The 9,305-nt window shown below is 39.6% G+C and overlaps 2 protein-coding genes and 2 non-coding genes across 4 annotated transcripts; all 4 read right to left on the bottom strand.

Moving 5' to 3' along the window:
• Window positions 1–943: 943 nt before the first annotated feature.
• On the bottom strand, window positions 944–3,918 carry rps12 (ribosomal protein S12). The gene is made up of 6 exons (XM_031870376.1): window positions 3,862–3,918; window positions 3,691–3,737; window positions 2,830–2,946; window positions 2,515–2,617; window positions 2,172–2,273; window positions 944–1,032 (listed from the first exon to the last, which is right to left on the bottom strand). Exons 2-6 carry the CDS (start codon window positions 3,702–3,704, stop codon window positions 970–972), a joined length of 399 nt encoding a protein of 132 aa, XP_031726236.1. The 5' UTR covers window positions 3,705–3,737; window positions 3,862–3,918; the 3' UTR covers window positions 944–969.
• LOC116396089 (small nucleolar RNA SNORD100) lies at window positions 2,695–2,779 on the bottom strand. Its single transcript, XR_004213576.1, has one exon. It is a non-coding gene; the product is annotated as a small nucleolar RNA SNORD100 (small nucleolar RNA).
• Window positions 3,037–3,114, bottom strand: LOC116396088 (small nucleolar RNA SNORD101). Its single transcript, XR_004213575.1, has one exon. It is a non-coding gene; the product is annotated as a small nucleolar RNA SNORD101 (small nucleolar RNA).
• Window positions 3,919–5,271: 1,353 nt separating the features above from the next.
• LOC116396054 (SH3 domain-binding glutamic acid-rich-like protein 3) lies at window positions 5,272–9,299 on the bottom strand. The gene is made up of 6 exons (XM_031870437.1): window positions 9,021–9,299; window positions 8,820–8,927; window positions 8,455–8,539; window positions 7,118–8,352; window positions 6,755–6,922; window positions 5,272–5,644 (listed from the first exon to the last, which is right to left on the bottom strand). The coding sequence occupies exons 4-6, from the start codon at window positions 7,160–7,162 to the stop codon at window positions 5,582–5,584; spliced, it is 276 nt and encodes a 91-aa protein (XP_031726297.1). The 5' UTR covers window positions 7,163–8,352; window positions 8,455–8,539; window positions 8,820–8,927; window positions 9,021–9,299; the 3' UTR covers window positions 5,272–5,581.
• Between the last annotated feature and the right edge of the window lie 6 nt (window positions 9,300–9,305).

Genomic DNA, 9,305 nt, shown 5'->3' with positions numbered 1-9,305 from the left:
CTCCTCCCCAATATCTACCGTCCTTGCAGCTACAGCTGACTGAAAGCCTGTTCAGGCTTAAGACTTCCCTTGGCCTGGGAGAAGACATTTCCTGGGCACCTCCTTGATGTTTGGTTTGTTCTGGTGCACACAGACTAGTATCAGGCCTGTTGTCGGTCACCTCGGACGAACTATCTTCAAACACATTTTATGGGCTTTTCTGTACAGCCATTCTGTGTGCGGGAATAACAGCTGCTTTTTTTTGTAAGCGTTTTCTTCCTGGTGATATAATCACCACAACACAGTCTGCATCAGAAACTTGTGTAAATTATTTACAATAAACTTAAGGGACAGTGGTGTATGTTTTTTTTGTCAAGGAAAGGAAATTCAATGTTTGGGGTCTTTGTTTTTTTCCTCTGAATTTTTGTAATTGTTTGGGCAGGGGGGGGATTGAGGATGTGCGTCATGATGTGTTGTGCCTTAATGTGTTTGAATGTCTTTTCTTTATTCAGAAATGTCTGTATGTAGATATAAAGGAGAACTTATCCAAATGACCCATGCATCTCGTCTTCTCTAATCTTCAAACTGATCAAACTTCAGATTACAACCAAAAATAAATGAATGCAGTGCGGCACATTACTGAAAATGCCTCGCCTCCTGTAAAGCACACATTTTATAAATAGGAAATACCCAGACAGATTTTAATAAGTGTGGTGTAAAAATCATAAACGCCCCACAATTTGAGCTCAAATCATCCCAGTGGCACTCGTTCTTGCTGATGTTATCGTTTACCACCATGATGAACTGTGCAGTGTTTACATTTTTAGTTCAGAAAGCTGAAATAGTTACATATTTAAACAGACCATGATGCAGAGCCACTGCCAGTATGTTTGATTGTAGCTGACTTACTGGTGGTCAATTAAATATCCAAAGGGGGAAAAAAGAAAACACTTCAGACAACTGCTACCATTTCCACTTTTTATTGACATTTTATTTCTTGCCTTTGAAGTATTCCTCAATCACATCCTTTGCTTGAGACTCCTTGCCATAGTCCTGTAGACAGAAAGATAGTTTGAGATGAGCAGGGTAGAGACTCTGCTAAGCATCAAATCACAGCCCTGGTAATTTTACTGGCCAGTTAATCTAAGTCACATCTGTGTCAGTGTATGTCAACCAAAATATCAGCACAGACATGCCAAAGGTGTGTTTGAGATCATCTAAAAACAATGTAAAAAAGGGGGCCATGTGTATTCTTGTAAACTAAAGTGTTTACATTGTGAGGATCCTTGAGGTCTAAAGACGTAGTTCTAGTGCATTTACTTCCTCATAAAACATGTGCAAAGCCAACTCAAGCATTTCAAATACAGCATTATTTACATTGCGGTATAAGTTGGCATTTTTAACGCTACTATTCAGTGGCCATTGGGTGCACGAGACTGAAAACTGTGGAGCCATTCGCTACTAGAAGTAAAAACCTCTACAGGAAACTTTGATTTAGAAACTGCCTCTACCAAAGCGGAGTGACAGGTGTAATTTCAGATATATAATAGTTTATCCAATACATATGATACATGTTGGCAAACCAAATCTTACTTTCTTAAAGGTACATGCCATTATAAGTTTGTATTAACACTCAAATATCCGGCCTAAAAAACATCTTTCAGGCTTTGCACTAAATGACACCAAGTAGAGCAACACTTTTGACACATTCTATGTATCCGCTTGTTCCCACATTTTGAAGCCATTATAAACATGTTACGTGGAAATACTCTAGTTGTCTTGTGCATCATCTTACACATTTCCCAAAATACAGAACTAATATCTTTGGAAACTAGATATTAAAACAGAGGTATTTTGATTTGGACAAATACAGCTCCCACAGCTGAGTTTAAAAGAAGGATTACAGTGATGACCAGTCACTCGTGGTGCTCTGTCACATGTTCCTATTTGTAGCCATTCTTAGGGGCCCCAGACATCACAGGTAGACGACGGGGCTCGTACCCTGGCAGTCATCTAGCCAAATGTTATCAACAACAGCTGCATGGCACAAGGCACAGCACCTGCACTTGACTGGCAGATCTCGTTGAGTCTCAATGCATCTACTTAACAGCAATATGTAGGGAGTTACGTCAATTCCATTGGGTTTTTGGCTTGAAAGCAGGCCAAATATAAAGTCCCAGAGCATCATTTACCTTGACCACGACACAGCTGCAGCCCACAACCTTGCGGGGTTTGCCCTCGCGGTCGATCTTGCACAGACCGACCCACTCGCCGAGCTTCTTGTTATCGTCCACCTGAATAGAAGTGAAGACAGCATTTTTAAACTTGTCACACCTGACTAATGTTCACTCAAGTGTCGTCACAAGTTTTTAAACAATACAATACAGAAATTGGGCAACAGTAGCATTCTTGACACATCATGCCAACTTCCAACTCAAATGTCAGTGTCTGAAGTCTTGATCAATAACATTACTTCATGACCTCGTGCTTTTCATTTTAACATGTGAATTTGGTGTGGGGGAGCAAGCTCAGTACCTTTATCAGGTTGATCTGATGCTCAGCACAGAGGGCTTCCACCAGCTTCACATAAGTGGGCTCATCGCAGTTGCCTGCAAGGGCGCAGAGATGGGCTTGACGCCTGCAAAAGAACACAAAGTCATCAAATAATTGCAGTAGGGCCATATACACTCATTTGCGCATCTCAAAATCTGACAGCACATCTCAGACAAAAATTGGGTGACATTGGCAAGCTTCCACACTAGAGTTCAGTAGAGTGAGCCAAGATATCATCAGAGATACACCCACTGAGAACAAAATCAAATATTGATGACTTAAAATAATTAAACTTACTTGTCCAGGGCCTTGGCAGCCTCACGGATACCACGGGCGAGGCCATCGTGGATGAGTGCGGTCTTGAGCACTTCAGGGAGAGCAGTGTTGACATCCATCACACCTCCAGCTGCGACGCTATCAAAAACAGGTGGACAAGGGGGGGGAAACGTTGAAACTTCACCAATATGGACATGGCAAATTAGTGGATTCCAGCAGAGCTTCCCGGCATTGTCAGAGAGAGGATCTCACTCATTGATGAGTGAAGGGGTATCCGACAAAAGAAAGTTAAGTCATCATTCAAGCGCCAGAGCTCACCTAAAATCCAGGTTTATGCCTCAGTACAGATGGAATGCTTATTTTCATTTTATCTGGTTTCATTAAATATTGCATATGCCATCAAGTTGAAGTGCTTTGAGCTTTTTCAGCTACTTTTAAATTCAGATTACTGCTCATAGTGGGAATCAGTTTAGTACAATTCATGTAGCATCTTCACGTTGCTACAACCACTGACTTTTTGACACATAGTGAAGTTACTTGACTTAGCAGAGCAAGCACATGAACGTTAAACCATCCACACACTGTATGCTTGACTGCTGTAACCTTAATAATATGACACGCGGAGCTATGAAGTTGCCCCTTTCTCCGTTATCATGCAACTGTGCGAAGCAAGTCGGTTAGCTTTAGCTTGTGCAAATCAACAGGCTACACCTAACAGTTATCACCGCCAGCACCAAGTGACGTTTATCAAAATACTTTAAAATTACAGCATCACTAACACTGCCACTTCCATTTTCCACAGAAAGTCAGCGCCGTTTTGTTGGTTAGAAATCCCGTATTGTGGGCTAACTTTAGCAACAACATAAAAAGCTTCATGCTCACCCTTCCTCGGCCATTGTTGATTAATGATGGATGGTGTACTTAAAGTTCTGCAATAAAGAACGGAAATGAAAGGAGAGTTATTATCCATCACAAACAGCTCACTGTGTTGAATTTATATATTGAGATGTTTGATTAATCTTCTAGATTGTGCCGGCAGTCGAAGAAACGTACCCTGTCCTCCTCACGGGTAGCGGTTAAAGAGGACGTCATATCCGTGCGACATTGCTTTAAGTTCACCAGGCCCCCGTCTGTGCAATGGCGTCCAATGTGCTGCCTGATGTAGTTTCAATGCTCAGGTGAAATACAAATAGATAAAACATTAATAAATAACTAAATTAATGAATACATGGAAAGTATGCAGTATAACAGTAAAATAACTATAATTTGTAAAACAAAACTCAATGTCATGTAATGTTTTTATTCTTGTTTTCTTTTACAACTGAAAAAAGTAAGATACTGTCCAATATTCCAGAGTCCCTGAAAGAGTTACTCGTATTAACATTTCACTCCATTAATGTACATTTTAAGCTATTTTGTATTGCTTTATTTGATAAGGGACAGTGCACATTAATAAAAACATTGCTGTAAATGCGCCAGAGTTAGCCAAGAGGCTATTTTTCATCAGTAGTCCCAAGGCAGTTGTTACAAAGTAAACCTAAAAACAGAATATAAGATAACATTTACATGGTTATACAATATTGACCCTTTACAAAGCGTGCACAAACATTGAAAGAAGTGAGAATATACTCTGCATACTGTTGAGTTTCGCATTTTGTTAGTTCACACATAAATTGTGGTTACTTCTGTCACTATGGTTAGACCTGTAACCTTTAAGTGTGGTTGTGTGTAATTTTGGTGACACTATGGTCTGGGGCAGCAGCATCTCGACAGCCGACAGGAAGAGACTTAACAAACTTGTCAAGAAGGCCAGCAGTGTGCTGGGGTGTCCACTGGAAATGGTGGAAGTGGTGGAAGACAGGAGAATGATGGATAAGCTATCACCCCTGATGGACAACACCTCTCACCCCATGCGGGACACCCTGGCAGCTCTGTGCAGCTCCTTAAGCCACCGGCTGATTCACCCCCGGTGTGTGAAGGAGAGGTACCGCAGGTCCTTCCTTCCTGCCGCTGTCAGGCTGCACAACCAGCTGTGCTCCCAGTAGACCACACAACACAACATCATGCAATAAAAAAATATTCTGGCTGTATAATATTTTTAGTTATATTTGAGTTATTGTGGATTTTTTTACTTAATATTATTTACTGTTTATTACTTATTTACTTATTTATAATTGTTTTACTATGGCTCTTGTTTGCACTATATGCTGCTGTAATCCTGTAAATTCTACTAATAAAGGATTGTCTTATTTTATCTTATCTTAATTTATATGTTGCTGTGCTGATGCTCTGATCTGATTAGTTAATAAAAAACCCAGCTGAACTGAACACTTTGTATTGTTGAGGTCTTCTAAAGGAAAACCCCTAGCTGGCCACAATATTAATCCTTACCATTATGTGTACATTATTGTGTTTCCATAAAGCCAGATTATACAGTAACTATCTCAGCTCATTTGAAAATCTGCAGATATGCGTATACCACTTGTACTAGCCTTTTACAAAAACAAGACATGACAATACTCATGTTAATGAGTGCAGCAGGCAGTGTTTTATTTAAAAATTTTCATTTCAAACTGCACAGATTTACAACTCAAAAGCCTTACCCTGAAAAGAAGGCAAGCCCTTCCACTTCACTGTAAAACAAATAAATTCCCTAAATTTGGGTATTATCCATCAAATATGAATGAGGCATCTATCAGAATAAAACAAAAGGAAACAGAAATATTTATAGAGTATATATTTATTGTTGTCTCAAAGCAGGTCCCTATTCCTTTTAGATCTTGAGAAAACTCTCCAATGCTTCTTCCTCGATTGCATTTTCAAATGCTTTGTAGTCCTAAAAGAAAGAAAGAAAGGGTGTCGGGAGTCAGAGATTTGTGGGTGAGGGTGGATGGAGACAGAGAGATAGTAGCAGTTATCATACACATTTTTCAAACTAATCTTAATATATGTATTAATCATCATATACTGTAGAGAGTGTGTGCCGTACATATTATATAATCCTCGAACTAAACGTAACTAAAAATGATCACGTTATAATCGTAACTATATAGTACTTTGTACCTCTTAAAGGCAGGGTTGGTAATCTTCTTTAAAAAAGTTTTTATGTTTTTGATGAAATTCTAATTACATCCAGACAGCAATCAATGAATCAAATGCTCTGAAAAAGAAAAGAAATCTGGTGTCTGTGGCTGTCGCAGGACTGTAATAAGCCTGCCTGCTTTTGCTTATTCTACCCGAAAACTTTTGCTTGTCACCGGAGTTTTTCACAAGCTGAGTACGAACAATAGCAATATTGTTTAGGTTCATTATAATCTGTTTACGTTCATAATGATTATGATCGGTGAATGGCTCTGAAAGAAGTCCTGAATTGACGGGCTGCCAGTGTTGCCGACTTGGCGACCTTCTTACTATATTTAGCAACTTCTGGAGCTGGTGCTGCTAGCTGCTTTCATTGTAAAAGATTTGGCAACACTGGGCTGGGTTTTTCGGTTGGATGATTTTTTTTAAATTTAGCATACTCTTGGTAAGATTACCAAGATTGAAGATTACCTTTCATTTTTTTTTTTTGCAACCTGTAAGGATCAAAGTTGCACTCCCAAAGCCAGAGCAGCTTTTCTGTCACAACGAAAGCTGAATGATGAAATGACTCAGAACCCTCCAGGAGCAACCTGGAATGTGGGTGTGTGTCTTTAGGGAGTTATTATAGGGTGTGTGCCAACATACCTGTGTGTTAATAGCGTGCGTGTATGTGTACATAAACTACACTGTAAATATTTATGCAATTGCTGTGTCTACTCCCTAGACTACCAAAGTATTTTTTCCTCTTTCCAAATGCAGCAAGTGCGTAAATGATTAACATTTTATTGACATTCTATTACTTTTGAGAAAGTGTTTTTGTCAATATGCCGTATTATACATTTGCAGGTTATTGTGTGAGACTTACCCCACAGTAGTTATCTCCATTGAATATCTGAGGGGCTAGTGCAGTCGGGTCCCCTACCAAGTCCCTCATTAAATCCTTGACTTTAACATCCTGAGCAATGTCCACAGCTTCGTGCTTGATCTTCTTGCTGCTCAGGATGTCGAAGATTTGTTGCTGCCATTTCTTGATCTGGAAAGGACAGTCTTTCATCAGTTACATACACGGTCAACATTGAGCAGTTTGTCTACAGAAACAAACCTTACATGTGAAGTATGAAATACTGAATTCAACATGCCTTATGCCTTTTGTCAAATGTTACTAATAAGCCAATGCATTATAATAAAACAAGTAAAAGAATGAAGCAAGTAAGATTGCATACTGTACCTCTTTGGAACTGCTCACGCTGGTGTAATACACTTTGATCGACATATCTGCTACTTTACCAAGAACAACAAAGAAAATGCAGGAAGACAGACTGTTCTAGTGTCCTGAATGCAGGTATGTGGAGCTGGTTTTGATGCAACAGCAGACAAGGTGAGCAGGTTTGGACACGACTCACCTGCCTGCATGGACACACCCACTTGTGTGACATGCCATTTCAGTTGTAGAGCCTGGCTGTGCTAATTGTGAAGGTAAAAACACACACCAGTGGTGGAAGTAACTAATTACATGTACTCAATTACTGTACATAAGCACATTTAGAGATACTTGTTGACTCAATTATTTCCAGGTTGGGTTACTTTGTACTTCAACTCCACCACATTTCAGAGGTACCTTTTATACCACTACACAGGCCTTTTTCATGGAGGATATTTAGACAGGAAAAGCACAGATGTAAATGATGAAATTTATGATGGCTGAATTCAATTTTTGCTGCTTCGACATTGTGACTATTGTGTTAAGATAATTACTGATGATTGTGATGTAAAGGATTTACACAAGTTAGGAATTCCTTTCTGTATTTGATGGAATATATTGTATCTTGGCTGCTGTTTTGGTCAACTTTAATCCTATTTGCTCCCTAATCTGCAGGGTGTAATCAATCCAAAACTCTGCCAAATGAAAATGTGCAAGTGTTGTAAGGAATACAAATGTATTGATCAGATGACATATAACAAATAAAGACAATTTTCATGCAATACAAAGACATTGTAATCAGTATCTTCCCACAGTACAGTGGACCTTAGCTTTGTGATTGGCAGAATCTCGCAGAAAAACAAAAATCACTTCAGGAATAAGTATGAAAACAAGTGTTGCCCGTTTAAACAAGTGTCATGTATGTTATTGAAAATTACATTTTCAGTGGTCCCTTCTCTCTTAACTGCAGTGATGTAGAAGTGCACGTCAGGGTGTGTTGATGAACCGATCACTGTTTAGTGTGTTTCTGGTGCAACAGACTTTCAGCCAGGTGCTATGTTACTCTTTATATTTAGTGAAACTGCATGACATAGGTTATTGATTCCGCATTTGGTCATCACGAGAGAACGAGTGGTTCAAGCTCATAACACACTCTCCCAGCCAGGTCTTCAGAGACCCTCTCAACAGAGTCATCAACATCAGCATTGAAGTCTTCTGGGCCACGACTGCGTGTATGCTCATTCACTTGGGTATTTTGGCCTCTGAGGGAGATAAGGAGGGTGACAATTGCAATCACAAAGATGTCTTTAAAGTTGCTTGATATAAAATAAAATGGTGCATATCAGCTACGTTGTTTTTAGTACCTTCCATCAAGTGCTCCATTGATCATGTCTTCAGTATCTGGCTTTATTGCTCCTCCAAACCTGTTACTAAACTGAACCATGGTACCTGAAAAGTAAAACAAATTAAAAAAGTTTTGAGCTGAATTAAATACTGGAGAAATCCAGAGCAACTAGGTGTATGTCATCTTTAGACCTGCGTTATCTGATCCACAGTCGAGTGATAATCATCAGTTGGTTTGTCACTAAAGCTGCAAATTTCATATTATAATTGCATATATATATTACTTGGTACAGCTTTAAACAATCTAGACGCATTATATAACAATAAGACAAAGGGGGCATTGGGGGCATTTTGTAATATTAAAGTGTGTATTGCTGCAACTTACCAGCACCCCACCTTCTCCTTCTCCAGACCAGGTAACCTATAACCAGCACAAGTAGCAGCACCACAAGCCCACCCATAACCACTCCTAAGGCGACTGAGGAGGATGTTGCTGTAGGGGTTAAAAGATCAAGTAGAAGAGTTGGTGATGGAAAAACCAGCTATAATAACACGAATAAACTCTCATGGGCTCTTTGGATCTTACCGACTACAGTTACTTGGAGTGACTTGGAGGGAACAGAACAGAAGGACCTTGAGGAGATGTTAACACCGTAGACACAGTAATACTCTCCTTGGCTTTTGTAATCTATCAGTGGGAATTCAAAGTATGCCAAGTAGAAGATTGAGTGGCCAAATGCTGCTATCGCTTCAGTGGTGTTCAAGTTAGACTCTATCAGATAGAAGAAACCTCCAGGATATCTGGAATGAATTGAGCAAGTGATGGAGAAGCTGCTGCCTTGGGTGACGGATATTTTGTCAGGGCTGTAGA

The sequence above is a fragment of the Anarrhichthys ocellatus genome, unplaced genomic scaffold, assembly GCF_004355925.1.
Source record: "Anarrhichthys ocellatus isolate YVR2014 unplaced genomic scaffold, GSC_Weel_1.0 scaffold52, whole genome shotgun sequence".
In the NCBI taxonomy this organism is placed as follows: domain Eukaryota; kingdom Metazoa; phylum Chordata; class Actinopteri; order Perciformes; family Anarhichadidae; genus Anarrhichthys; species Anarrhichthys ocellatus.
Note: the sequence above shows the minus strand (reverse complement) of the source record. Positions and strands in the feature narration are given on the sequence as shown.

Coding starts and splice junctions, on each gene's coding strand:
- rps12 (XM_031870376.1), bottom strand. Junction 2,274..2,514: donor ATCAGATCAACCTGATAAAG/GTACTGAGCTTG, acceptor ACTTCTATTCAG/GTGGACGATAACAAGAAGCT. Junction 1,033..2,171: donor GCAGCTGTGTCGTGGTCAAG/GTAAATGATGCT, acceptor TTCTGTCTACAG/GACTATGGCAAGGAGTCTCA.
- LOC116396054 (XM_031870437.1), bottom strand. CDS start 7,162: ATGTCGATCAAAGTGTATTACACCAGCGTGAGCAGTTCCAAAGAG. Junction 6,923..7,117: donor GCGTGAGCAGTTCCAAAGAG/GTACAGTATGCA, acceptor TGTCCTTTCCAG/ATCAAGAAATGGCAGCAACA. Junction 5,645..6,754: donor ATGGAGATAACTACTGTGGG/GTAAGTCTCACA, acceptor TCTTTCTTTTAG/GACTACAAAGCATTTGAAAA.